This window comes from Etheostoma cragini, chromosome 17 (genome assembly GCF_013103735.1).
Source record: "Etheostoma cragini isolate CJK2018 chromosome 17, CSU_Ecrag_1.0, whole genome shotgun sequence".
Classification (NCBI taxonomy): domain Eukaryota; kingdom Metazoa; phylum Chordata; class Actinopteri; order Perciformes; family Percidae; genus Etheostoma; species Etheostoma cragini.
This window is the reverse complement of record NC_048423.1, coordinates 15,713,971-15,728,581: the sequence shown is the minus strand read 5'-3', so window position 1 is coordinate 15,728,581 and position 14,611 is coordinate 15,713,971. Positions and strand designations below refer to the sequence as shown.

Genomic DNA, 14,611 nt, shown 5'->3' with positions numbered 1-14,611 from the left:
GGGGGTAGAAAGCTACCATTATGGTTATAGTTGTGTAAAATTGCCATTATTCAGCCAAGCCATTATCTGCTGTTGTGGTGTGTAATGCATCTCTGTGACTGACGCCTGCATATCTAAGACTCCATTTAAGGGTGAAAGTGAAAGACGTGACCTCTTTCTTTGCAATCTTTCAAAAGCTTTGTAAATGACACATTTTAGACTCATTGGTCGGTGCATGTATCTGTTTTTAGAAACCAGAAGGAATTATAACACGCAGAGTTTTGAAAGTGAGTTGTGAAAAGTGGCATACACAATTTCCATGTCATTTTTTGGTGTATGTCTGGATAATTGTATGTACCAGATACCATGATGCCTTCCAACTTCAACATCCCTTTGTGTTTTTTGGAAAATAAATCCCTTTTATATTAAATCCGATTATTTGAATGATGTTGGCCCTAAAGGGTGAAAAACAAAACGGTTGTCAGATTTCTATTGACCTAACTAATATAAGTAAAATAGCTCAAATATGCTGTAGGTTAATTAATAGCTACTAATTTGTGGTCGTAAACTTGAGTCTTAAGAGCCAGTGAACTCATTCAGAGTTTTGTTGTTCTGTTCATCAAACAGAAAGAAACGTATCTGCTTTCTAATACGTTCTCCTTGTAGATGAAGGTGTAATAGGTTTTCAATAAAAGGTGTTTCTTTATCATCATTTTATGGAATCGTTTGCTGTGCTGCATCAACGGCAAAACTAAGCTAACTTTGTGGTAACGTTCAAAGGTTGGTTATCTGTACAAAAACATAATGCCAATGTTTCAGCTTTGAAATAATGCTCAAATTATTCAGTACACAGTTGGTATATTGGGAACATTGTGAGCAAATAGAGAAGGCCAGGTCATCCTGAGTGATTAGAAGGTTTTGAATCGCAGTGGGCAGTGAGAAAACAGAGGTGTGACTGGCAATGTTCAACACCCACTACTGCTACTGCCACTGTAGCAGACTTTTACTTTGTCTTAGCAGTCATTGTATACAGTTTCTATCCAATATTACAATTAGCGTGTGTTGTTAGTATTGGCCACGTAACTGTTCCAAAGTTGTCATTGCAAGGACTTGCTGTTACACAACTGCACAGCTTCAAAACACGAAATCTAGAGTAAGAAAAAGAAATGATTGGCTAATAGTCATTTTCAAGTTTTTCAAAATCTAACATCAAAAACTAAAATATATATTGAAGCCATTGTCTGTATTGTCTTTTTATGATGTTGAAAATAAGTCACTTTTTTGTTTTCCATCAAGGGTGAATTTGTTTGTTTGAGTTTTCAATACCAAATGTACTTATTCCATGTTGTTTTTCATTTCAACGTGGAATTGTTTTTATGGTCCTGAATAAAATACTTTGCCATTTTCTCTTGTAATTTTCAATTTGGGTGAAAGGATTCTCCATTGCTCATCTTATCTCATCTTAATGTTACACTTTAATGTTGTTGCACTTTTTCTGATACTGATTGCTCTTCTCAAACAATGCACCCATTCAATAATGCTTATTCTGATGTAATTTGCTGTAATGTTCTCTCTCAGAGGGTCTGGTTTGGGTGGTCTTGATTAGGAGGGTAACTAATTAGATTTCTGAATGGCTATGAATATGGCCCACTGGTGCAGACTACCATCAGATCTAAACTTGCCCTGGTAGATTTTCTGTCATGTTTGTTTTAACAATGACACATATTGCTCTTCTCTCTTTTTCTTCCTGTCCAGATCACACGGGTCATTTTCTGTGTCTTCCTTGAGACCGACTTTGCCATCTACAAGAAGAATATGTCTGTCATTTTTCAAGGTAAGTGTGTTAACGTCCAATTGACTGGACTGCATATCAGTTATACCATATCATTACATTTCCTCTGTTACCCTTTACTGTTTTGTGTAGAACTAGCTCATGTATAGATTAATGGTTTCTATGCTGTGTTTTTCCAAGGCCTCCTTTGAAGGTTTTGTGTAATACTTGATGCCAGCACCTGCCTAATTGACCATGTGTATAGACCAAGGCAACTTTGCTGCCTTGTTTATCCTGGAAGACATCTGCATGAAGAGAGATGTTGTTCCTGGAAGCTGTGGTCTAAGGACCTGTCAGGCTTCGGTGACACCTTTAAACAAAAACAAAGTCAATGCACCCTCACAACCATTTGGGAGAGTAACAGTGAGAATTTATGCTGACAGTTGGTAAAACAGGTGTCAGGATTGCCTTAATAGGATTAGAATACTAAAACTTCTTGTCAGCGAACCAGCAAGCTGATATTTTGCTTAATTGTTGATATTCTGATGAGACTTTAATGTCAGATTTGATTGACTGTATAAATTGTCCTTGGCAGTGAACGTCTCCTGCAAGAATTACAAAATTCAGGAATGCATAGCAGCCACTGATCGTCCTTGTGAAATACACAAACATCCATTATCTTCTGCTCCCACTCTCTTTTCTATCTCTCTCTCTCTCAATGCCCTTCCCCCTTTCACGCCATCATCTTTTTTTGGGGGCCAGGAGCAGTCACTAGCTCTGATGGGGGCTCCACGGAGGATTGGGTTTAATAGCTGGGGAGCTGAAAGAGGCTGGCTGGCTTCACCAGCCTAGCATTACCTCCCATTTACCTCACTTTTTCCTCCCCACTGAATACCGGCTCTCAGGCCATCTCGCTGCTCCCAGATGGAGAGTGTTTTGTTCGCCCCTGCTCTCCCGTCATCTGTCCCGCTCCCTACCCAGGCCTTACCCTGAAAGATTACATTCTGGGGAGAGACCTTAATTATAATGCCCGCCCCGTGCACCTAGCACCTGTCTCATCATATTAGTGCTCTGAGATGAGAATCTGAAGCTGTTGTTCTCCAGTTATCAGTCTCGCCATTTACTAGTGCTGTCAGTGAATAAATGCCCTAAATCTCTCAACTATTGGGAACATAGAGGAGACAAAACAACAGGCTTTGTGCAAGCCACAAAAAGGAAATCAGACAAATTCTGAAAGCTACACTATTAGAGGATAACGCTTTAAAAACTATTGTTTACCATCATGCAATGAGTTGCTAATGAGGAAAACAGAGGTCAGTCTTTGATTAAGTTCGGGGTCGTTCCAGAAGGCTACCACAGCCCACGCCATGATGTCACCCTGAGCGCTCTTCCTCATCACAGTATCTCGCCTGTCACATGACCTTTCACCTCTGGGGAGCCACTTTTTCAGAGCCACCTTTATCATGGACGTGTGTGTGTGTTTGTGTGTGTGTGTGTGTGTGTGTGTGTGTGTGTGTGTGTGTGTGTGTGTGTGTGTGTGAGATTAATTCCATTATAACCCTAGTGGCTAACTAAGTGTGACATTCCCACTCAGGGTCATTGTCTGAAGTAAGGCAGATTGTTTTTACACCGCGCTTGCCGACACCTGCTCCAATCTTTCACCTCATGTGCTTGTTCAAAGCTTTTACCATTCTCTACAAAAACAGATATTTTAAGATGTTCCAAAAGAAAGATTTAAAGATAACGTAATTACAAGGGCTGTGATTGTAGACTAGACATTTAAGTAAGGGGGTGTATTCATAGATTTTATCCAGCCAGGCTGCACCACATAGACGAGTTTAACAGTAGTCGATTCGTGTGCTTGAAAGAAAGAAATGCTGATTGGTATGATTGCACCATGTAGGGAATGCATAACCCCGTAGTGTGAAAAGACTTGCATTTAGCCTGCACAGAGTGGCAGTAGTGAATCAGAGGCTGTGAATTAGCTCTGCAGGTGTGCCTGTAAGCTTTCTGAACATCCCATCATCCTCACTGTTAGAGACAGATTGTCAGGTAGATCTTGCCGCAACACTGACTGCATCATAGAGAGGCCTAAGACAATTCTGTCGTCTGCAACATGATCTCGCTTTCAATAACGTAACGCCACGCACTGCAAAGGTTAGCTCCCTAACCCCATATTCTCTCTTTTGCACATCTCCTTGTTCAGATGCCACTAGTCCATTACCTCATCCCTCTACTTTGTATAATTCTTCCTCATTATATCAAGGAGGAGTTTCTTCACAGCCTCCTCTATCAGCTAACCGTTCTGGAGCTGTTGTGTGATTAGTGGCCTTGATCTTTCTGTAATTTGTGTCTGTGGTTGTGTAAAACTCAGGATCTTCCCTGTGACATTAGTTTCAAGCATGTCTAGAGCTAGCACAATAGATTTTTTTATTGAAGTATTACTAGTCTCATTTTTCATTGTATAGCTGCGTTTCACATATTCAAGCAATCTGTCAAGTGACAATGACTGGAGCAAGAACGTGTAAACAGGACATTTGCATACAGGAAATTGCTTTATTACAATGTGCATTCCCACAAGCTGTCACTATGAGGGAGCCAAAATATGGTAACATCTCTGCAGAAGGAGGAAACTGAAAAATAGCCTGTGCTCACAAGAATACTCATGCACACCTGCACACAGGCACATCAGCTACAACGCACAAGCACAAACATTTAAAACAGGAAGTTGCACCTAGTTGAGTATTAAATATTCAAACATTGACATCACAGTGAAACATTAGCACAAATGACTGCAGTGGTTTGTGCCCAGTTTTCAAACAGACTCGCCAGGGGAACTGCTGTTTTGTGAGTAATCATGGAATTTTCACAAATAGACAAAGGTCTTTTTTATGTATGCCAGCTCAAGGAGTACTTGAGTTTGGAGTTATACGATGTGTAAGAGAGGCCTCTTACACACAAATACTAAAAATATGCAAAGAGACAAACAAGCTAATACACAAAGCAACTATACGTAATGCTTTTGCCTCTGTAGTACCATTCAGCACCTCGACAACGTAGCTCATAACCAGTGATATAATAACCTATTCATTACTTGAAAAGCCATAAACTGTAAACATCTCTAAGGTGCTATGATAATCTTGCTATCGGGTTGGGAGGAATATCCATGTTTGCATTATTTGAAGGAATACACGCACCCAGAAAAAACAGCCAGAAAATGTCAAGGAATTACCGCGGTTGTATTTTTAGCAAAAGTATAACCAGTAATTGACAGAGCTTAAGTTATGCAATTAATCATATGCCATGATTCAATTAAGTGTTCAGATTGGTTCATAGATAATGATTGACCACATGCTTGCTTTGCCGCGTATTATTTGCGAGCATGGAAGCAGTCAGGCAGCTGTGGTTGTAGAGAGTTAAAGCATGTTGAAATTGATTCCGGGTACACTCCTTCACTAATATGATCCGGGTGGCTGGCCACCAGCTGGGCTCCATATCTTCTTCTCCTCAATCAGCCACAGTGCTGACAATATTAACACAAGCCACAGATCTGCAGGGCCTGCTGCATTCTCCTCAACTGTTTCACTGACTTTCCAATTGACATTTGTTTCCAAGGCTCTTAATACACACTTCCTTACTTCCAACTCCACAACCCACACACCTACCCCCACATGTCCATAATAGAAGCTTCTCCTCAACCCCCACTGCTTTGGAAGGAGTAAACCTGTGATATGCACACACTTCTATCACACACGCGTAATACGCGGACAGAGGAGATGAAGGGCTAAAGGAACCCTGTGTGGGGTGAAAATTAAGTCTGTGTTGTTTTCACAAGGCTATTCCTCGGGGCAGGGAAATGAGGAGACCATGGTGTGTTAGTGGTGTGATTGTCAAAAAGCATAGTGGCTTAGAGTCTCTCAGTCAGCTTGGGCCGATAATGAGGGTTCAGTTTAGCTCTTCATATGTGAAAATGTTTACGTGTGTGCATAAATCACACACGTGTAGAAAGTACAAAAGAAGACATACACATCCTACTACCTGCTTGTAAACATGTTGATTTTGGGACAGACAGGGTTACTTTTTTTTGATACTATAGAGGTTTAGAACTCGCTTCGCAGTAGTCTGAGTTTCATGTCAAGCTATTCCAGCAAGTGAGTGAAAATGTTAAGAGAAATATAGTTCTTTCACTTTCTTGTCAAGAATTTGATGAAAAGATTGATGCGTCTTTCCAAGAGTGAGATGTGAGGAGGATTGATTCTACTACTTAACGATTGTCTTAGCTGAGGAAAATAGCTAGCCTGGCTTAAAAGTAAAGTTAACCAAAATATTCCGAAAAGCAATAATAAAGTGGGCGCCGAGGAAGCTCACCTGGTTGAGCGTGCACCCCATGTCCCAAGACTCAGTTTTAAAGGAGCGGCCCAAGGTTTGATTCCGACCTGCGACCCTCTGCTGCGCGTCATTCCCCTCTCTCTCTCCCCAGTTTCCTGTCTACTGTCTGTCCTATCAATTGAAGGCCAAAATGCCCAAAAAAGCACTTATAATTAACACATTAAAGCTGTTTGCTTAATATGTACATCAATCTGTAAAACATGTAAAAACAAGTTGTAGTTCTACAGGGTTCCATGTGCTGGGCTGTTTTTTGGCCAGATACAGTGACTTTTTTGAGTTTTTGTCATCACTTTCAGGTTGCCAGGCAACCAGTGGAGAAACCAGGTCATATAACAGGTTAATTAGTGAGCTAAGTTTCATTTTTAGCACACAGAAATGACAGTGGCATTGATCCTCTCATCAAACCCTCAGGAAATAGAAAATTAGCATATTTCTCCAAAATGTCAAACTTATGAACAGCTGATAGTTTCTCTCATCTGTTTAATATCATAAGAGTGTGTGTTAATTCAATCAAGATCATGAAAGCCATATAGTACACTAGGAATCCCTTGTGTGAAGCTGCGATTGTGTTGTCTTTACCCCTAGGAATAAACAAAGGTGTGATATATTGTTATTCCAGTCACATTCATATCCTGTGCTATCAGCAGTGTTGAGCAGTGGCATAATGTTATAGCATGTGGCAGTAGTTGGTACACGCCATGCTTCCATTCTTGCACTATTGTTATACTGTATCAGTGGGCCATCCTTTGTTTCCCCAAGCAGGGTTAGATTAATGCACTGTACCCTTTTATTCAGTGTTATACAAAAGAAAAGTCTGTCGCTGGATCCACAGGGAGCTTTGATGGTTACACTTCTTCAGAACAGATGACAACAGCCTTTCATCAAAGCTAACGCTTTCTTTTTCTTGTTAACCACAGTGCAATCATTGCTCAGACTTGTGCACACACACACACACACATACACGTATAGTCATATAGTATAGTCACATCATACGCTATGAACCGGGCATAATACCACACAAGCTCACGCATAATATATATACAGTGGCTTGAGTCAAAGAATGTTGCATGCTGAGATCTGAGTGTGTGTGTCGTAGGATGGGAGCCGGGATCCGTGAGCAGGCATCCACAGTTGCTCACTCCTTGTCTCTCCCTCTGCAGTTCCTCCCTCTGCAGCATCCATCGTCTCCTTCTCATCTCCCACTGTGCAACTCAACTCATCCACCCAGAAATACCTTTAGTTCTCTTAGTCTGTCTCATACAATAGACGTATAGAGAAAAGAAGAGAAAATCTAAGGTTTTTTTTTTTTAAAGGCGCAGTTGTCCGCCCTAGCCTGCCCTACTTGTAATTTGAGGAAATGGGAGGTTTTCTGTAATTTATGGTGAGCCTAGTTTAATTGAAAACGAATGTCTCGTGAATGTGACCCCCCCCCCCCCACCACAAACACACACCCACATACAGTCGTTTTGTGTAATAACTCACTAGATCCAAGGCTGTCTGGTGGGGGAAGAGTTGTTGGTAAGATTTCGGAGCATGGCAGCTGGTATGGAATGAGGGGAAAGAGAACAGCCAGCTTTTGAACACGTGAATGGGATGTGGTTTTGCTTTTAGTACCAAAAGAAAAATCATATTGCAATCACATATTGAGAAAACACTGCAGGTTTAAGTTTCATAGTTTGACTGATCTAAGCTGACAGAGTATGGCATTAAAATACTGTGCTCAAACATTATAATCAAGGAGACGTTGTGATGACTCACTGTATCGTACATTATGAAATAGCATGGTTTGACATGCTGTCTTTTCCTCCCTGCCAGACAATGACACAGAGGTTGCAGAGGAGCAGCTGAAGGAAGGTGAGTGACAGAATATTTCATGGTTGCCTTTTTACCTTAACACTTCCATTAAAGCACACAGAGGCTGAGTGAGTGGCGTAGCTTGAACTGGTGACAGTGATTTGCTAGGTTTTATGCAGTAGATGAAATTGAATGTTTATTCATTTGGTGACGAGTTGGATCCCAGGCCCGATTCATCGCCGTTAAAAATACTTCATGTCAGGTACACTACATTACAAGAGCTTATATCCACAGTTAATTCCCAACACCGTTCTCTTCATCCGGCTTACAGGCACAATACCTTTAGACCACCAAAAGCGAGTGACAAAAAAAAACAGAAGAGCAACATTGCTCCGCAGAATTTACCAGGCGCTGGCACAAACACAACTGTCAGTGCATAATGCTTTTATCACTGCACCATCTTGGCACACGGCCTGAAACTCCCAGATACTGCTTATCGGGATAAACTATTGACATTTGTCTGTGCACTGATGTCCTGAATACGCAATGGCTCAAAGAGAAAGCCTCGTGGAAGTGTCTATATTGTTCGAATAGCAGGAATAAAAAAGTTTAGCAGCAGTTCCATATTTTTCTCCTTGGTAGACAAAAATATTTCATTTTTATAAAATGTTTTATAAAATGTCCTACCTCTAGCAGTTTTCTCCAAGGTACAGTACGTCTTAGAAAGCCCCCGTTGGCAAGCTTTCTTTACGAGTACGATGGGGATTCAAAGCATGGGCTTGCCAGCTATTACTGCTGTGTCCCTCGAACACGTCATTGTGCATGTGCAACCAACTAAGCAGAGAGAAATGTTAGTTTTACTGTCTGTAGAAGGAAGTCTTCAGATCACTGTAGATGTAGAACCCAGGGTGCCATCAAAATGTTTTTTTCTCTGAAATTTACCCCCATGATTTGCCAATTACACGCATCTGTGTTTTCAATGAGATTTCATTTTGGGTGAAGATAAAAGGGCTTTTTTATTAGTGCAACGTAAAATGTGATATTACAGAATGAAACAAAGTGCACGTAATGGCTAACTCATAAAGGCTAGAAGGACCTGCATTTGAGAGTTTGTACTATGGTTAAGGGCCTGAGCGACTATTTTACACTGCATACTCTATAATAACATAGCACCAGACCAAATCAAGCCAACTGCAATAACCCCTTATAATTCCTAGCTCTGTTGTATTATCATGCCAGCCCCGGTCCAGTTTGGCCTTGTTTGATGGGCCTCTTCGCCAGTGCCACAGACTGGCCTTTTATTCTGCTCCATCAGCCGGAGTTTGAATCAGTGAAGTCTGGAGCTTACTCAAAGGTTCCAATGACTGCCAGTCTCTCCTGGAATGGTGCTTTTATCTCAGACTGCGCTCTGGAGTTGGTCTCAAAGCCTCACATTCTTTCCTTTCTCTCCCACAGGAGTCATTTTGTTTTTGTCAGGCAGGTTTAAAACAAAACAGTGTAAGAGCCATTGAGTGGTCCCATAGGCTCTTGTAGCGTGGTCAGCCATGGCAGGATGGCCAAGTTAGAATAATCACTGCTACGATGAGTGGGGTTTGCCAAAAGTCTTTTGTTTACACCATCTTTTATCTAACAGTTCCAATTGACAAGATGTCACGGCCTTTGCATCCTGATGGTGTTGGGGGGGGGGATAAAGATGTGTCACTCCCCCCTTTGTATATCACCATTTATTTCTGTTTTTTTACAGATAACACATCCACGCAATCCACAACCAAGGAAGAGAGTGAAGACAGTAGAGGTAAGTGTGTGTGTGTGTGTGTGTGTGTGTGTGTGTGTTTGTGATTAATTCCATCATAACCCTGTGTTTTGTAATCTAATTTTATAATTGTTTACTGCAAGTTTTGAGTTTCAAATAACATGACTGGTAGGGGAAACATTGTACGTTGATATGTGTTTACATAATAATTTGTTTGGTGTGTATGAAGCAATGCAGTGTGTTCTTGGTCTGTTGCTCACTCTCCGGTGCCAAGTTCCTCTTTGGGGAAATGAATACAAGATGAAGCTTGGTCTTTTTTAAAAGAATGTTTTCTTAAAGGCAAACTTGTTTAAGAAGCCATTATCTGGCTATTCTGCAGTTTCAGCCCCTTTGGATGTGTAATATTGAAACAGTTATAGGCTTCTCCGATACGATGGACCAAAGATAATTAGATTCCTACACTGGAGGGTGTTAGTAGGCAATTAAAATCGTACACCATCCATTTGTCTTCAAGCCTTAAGGTTGCAGGGAAGTTTTGAAGATAGCAGTCATGGTTGTTTTCTTTAGGGAAACGGGCCTCAGCTGATCGTTATTGGTTGGACTGGATAGGGCGTCAATACATTCTGTGTTAGGAAACAAAGCCCAATAAGTCATTTCTCCCTGCCTATTCAACATACCTTTCCCTAATCCAAAGCAGTAATTCAATATGATTCACAAATTCAATCATCAGCATTAGGAGGGCATAAGTATTTTGTAATAATCTTTATAAATCCTAATTTATCAGGCCCGGCAGCTTAATAGTAACTAATCCATTCACAAAAGGCCTTGGCACAGCTTTCTAGCATGGGAACACTCAGTCCTTGAGACAACCTCTCTCACAAGAAAGGAATGAAATGATTCTGTACTGCCTGCACTGTAAAGGTTAGGTCTGGTTCGATGTAGCACATAGGAAGGATTAATCATCGAAACACTCAGATGTCAAGATTGCACGGAGCAGAGGAAATACAAGTTGCAAAAACCGTCTGTCAGCTATGTGAGACGAACATGATCAGATGCTTGGGTCTCATACACCTCAGTATGTTTGAACAAAAACAACATATATTTTACCATCTTGTCTATTCAACCTGCAAAGCAGGTCACCAATTTGGTGTAGTCGACATGTGGAGCACTTTTTTAGAATAAATTACACTGCAGCATGGTTGGTGGAGTGTATCTGTCAATATGTCTCAGTGTGATCCATCACACCCATCGCACTCCTCAGGGGATTCACTCTTCTCAGTCTATGGTTCAGACATGAGAGTTATTTAGCCACGGCACTGATGAAGAGAAAGCATTAAGGCTTTATCCACTGTTGTTCAATGATAAATACAGTGGTTGGTGGACTGAAGGCAAGAATAGGGCTGCTCTGCCCCACACACAACATTTGCAACTTTGAGCTGTCCACATACTGTTACAGTGTAATTTGAGTTTGGATTTATTTTTTTATGTTATTCTATTCTCTAAATGTTGATTTACTCTTTCAATGCTTTTATCGTTTTGTTCTTATTTTCTAAGCAATTTATGTCTCAAATCTCTAATGAATTTTCTACTTTCATGAGACTTCAAATTTAAAGTGCTTTATAAATGAAGTCCTAATTATATTTACTTTAGGACCAACACAACGTGGGAGTTGTTCAAATTTGCGAAACAGTATTTCAACTCTTCTTCAAAAGAGGCCTACACGCAATCCCTTGTCAACTACAAATAACACCCCGAAGTGTATTTGCAAAAAGAAAGGGTCACAGATTAACTTTGTGTGTATGTTTTTGTGATGAGCTGTGTTGTGATGTAATCCACATGAAACATAGGCACACAGCATGCAGATGCTGTGAGCTGTAGAAAGAAAAAGAGAAAGAAAGGGTGGGAGAGACACAGAGGCGAATGCTGGCACAGAGGTCCAGGGCGGAGTGTAGCGTCTTTAGAACACACCTGAGTTGGCAAGCAGCCTCGCGCTGTCTATTATTTAATATCAGAATGGTATTAGTGAGATTAGTGGATGTCACAGGGCACAGTAAAATGTGAACATTGAGCCAGAAATCAATGCCTGGCTAGGTCTGTTTGCCTGGCATGCTTGAGCTTTCTGGGAAAGACCCGAGGATAAGAGGGGGAGATGGGGAGGAATGGCATGGAGCGCGGATAGACTCACAGATTAATAACGCTATGTGTGGACAGACAGTTAGCCTCTCCATGGGATGCCATCTCCTACACCGTGGCACCCTGTCAAGCATAGCTCACAAACACACTCGCACTTTGCTTGCCACACAAACACACACACGCCTGCAAAAGGTCTTTGAATGATAGCTGTTGGTCATCTTGGAGCTTTTTTTTCCTTTACATGTCGCATGAATTTTTCAAGATCCCCCTTTTTTTTATATATATTTTTTGTCCTTTGCTCCAATTGGCTTTAATGGAAGCAAACAGAGTCAGGGCTGGGGGGAAGAGATAGTGTGTGTGTGCGCGTGCCCGCACAAGTTAACTTGTTCACATTTCTATTCATTCGTAAATATATGACACACTGCTTTTACTTCCTTGGAAATATCGTCTGTGGTTGATGTTTACTCACTGGTCATGCAAGTAGGACACACTGGGACGGTTGCATATCAGCAACTAAATAAATAGTTTATGTACTTGTGATACTGTACCTCTGAACCTGATGTTGACATAAATAAATCATTCAAGTGTGTGAGACTAACATTTCATCCAAGAAAATACTACAGCGCTGTCACTCATTCAACATGAGTGCAGGCGAGTGCCTACAATTGCCTTTTAGTCACTTTATTTCTGAAAGGGGAATTCATGGAGTATTGACACTAAAAGTCTTGAGGTCTGGACTTTGGCTGGAGTCTTTCCATGTGAAGTATGTTAGACCTCGAACTCCCAATGAGAACATTGAGTGTTTGGAAGGAAAGATGTGACAATGCTGCCACCTGCTGATTGGAGCAAATGAGTGAGCGGCGTGGTGGAGGTGCTGGGTTTTATTCTTTGTGAGAGACAGTGTTCTAATTGAACTTAACTTGGAGCCATTATAAATCACATCTGCCCTACATAGAAGCTTTTGTTGTCTCGTTTGTGTGTGTGTATATGTGTGTTTATCCACAATCTGTCCCTTAGCATCATTTATCACAAATTGAAAACTGTTCCATTTAAAAAGCCCAATACAAATGATCAAATAATGGGCAGGAAATTACATTCAGCCTTTTGTTGTATCTGATATATTGTGGTTTGGGATCACTTTAGATGGATACAACAGCCATGCATACATTTTAAACGCCAAAGAAAGGTTTTAGGGTGACCTCATGTCCAGTGAGGATTTTGTCTCAACCTGCTTTTCCCAATCAAGTATTCTTTTCAGTCCCCTGTCTGTGGCTCCATCTCAAAATGCCAGTTATGGTTAACAGAAAGGATTGCCATCTACTGCGTGTCACCAGCATTCTGCATGATGGACAGAGGCACTTGAGTAAAGCATGCAGTACTGGTACAACTGGCCTTTTCCCCATTTAATAGATGCTGGCATTTTTATTGTTCTGAGTGCAGGACAAAATTGCATAGATATGAAAAAATGGTTTCTCTCTACAGCTTGTTAAAAAAGCAATTATAGAAGATGCACAATAGCCATTGTAGAGCATGTTCCCTTATTGGTGTCATGGCTTTCATTTACTCAATTTGTCCCAAATGTCACTTTTGTGTGTGTGTGTGTGTGTGTGTGTGTGTGTGTGTGTGTGTGTGTGTGTGTGTGTGTGTGTCAGTGCATGCGCGTGTGCGTGCATGTGGGAGAAAGGGCTGAACAGAGTGGGGGTAAGAGATATGATGCATGGAGTAGTGTTTTAGGTCACTACTGAAATCTGCCTTTTGTGCACACATTGGACACATTTTGCCATGGTGTTGGACACTGGGTAGGTAGCTCTAGTTGGGAAGATCCTGTCATTAAAATTGGAGGTTGAATGATGTCTATATTTGTGTCTATATTAATATGTTTAGAAAACCTGCCCTCCAATAGAGTTGTTTCATGGATCTGATGAAACATGATACTTTTCTGTAGAGTGTTTTATAGTATCATAGGGAGACTATAGTACTACTATTCACTATACAACACTTTACTATCATAGTGATACTGTTCTTTAGTTTTTTTGATTTGGCCAATACCAATTATATTTTTTAATGACCAAACATCTGCACAATTAGTGACATTCCCATGAGCCTGACCTGTACTTTGTGTTTGTCAGAATCCGATTTGTACCTAAAACCCGATCAGTTCAAGTCCTATCCCCTGCCCAATGGTCTATCCTGATCCTAACTGTTGAAAGGCAAAGACTAACCATGCGTAGAACAGATCAGGTTTCTGGTACAGGTCAGGCACACACAGTGTTCAATGCAAAGTAGCTAAAGCTAGCATGCTATCACACTAAACTAAGATGGTTAACATGGTAAGCGTTATAATGTTCTCCATTAACGTCAACGTGTTAGCATTATCACTGTATGCGTGTTGTATGCTAACATTAGCATTTAGCACAAACCACTGCTGTGCCTTATTACAGCCTGACAGAGCATGGCTGTACTCTTAGTCTGGTTTGATAAGTACCACTTGATACACATTTGAGACCCTTTTTGTTATAACAATAATACCTTTATAAGCCTATAACAACTGAATTCCAAAGACAGCTATTTCAAAGACTTGCAAAGCTAACAACATACCTATTTTATTTAACAAAATAAGCAGTTATTAGCGAGTGCAGTAGTAGTTTTCCTTACCACCAACCTAGACCATGGACAGAAAAGTCTATTATTAACCTTCTATGTAAAAAAAAAAACAGTGTCAGAGTGAGGCTAGAGAAACTGGAGCTAGGAAGGAGGTAGGCCTAACCGTTTTAAAATGTGATGCCACTCTC

At 40.8% G+C, this 14,611-nt stretch overlaps 1 protein-coding gene across 6 annotated transcripts in view; it reads left to right on the top strand.

The window, feature by feature from the left end:
- macrod2 (mono-ADP ribosylhydrolase 2) overlaps positions 1-14,611 on the top strand; it is a 415,852-nt gene that overhangs the window by 377,322 nt on the left and 23,919 nt on the right. For 4 of the 6 annotated variants that reach the window (XM_034897524.1, XM_034897523.1, XM_034897521.1 and 1 more), the window contains exons 9-11: positions 1,735-1,813; positions 7,955-7,993; positions 9,672-9,728. In XM_034897524.1, coding sequence (XP_034753415.1) covers positions 1,735-1,813; positions 7,955-7,993; positions 9,672-9,728 — 175 coding nt within the window. The remainder of the gene's footprint in view (positions 1-1,734; positions 1,814-7,954; positions 7,994-9,671; positions 9,729-14,611) is intronic. The other 2 variants (XM_034897525.1, XM_034897522.1) reach the window with 1 other exon arrangement.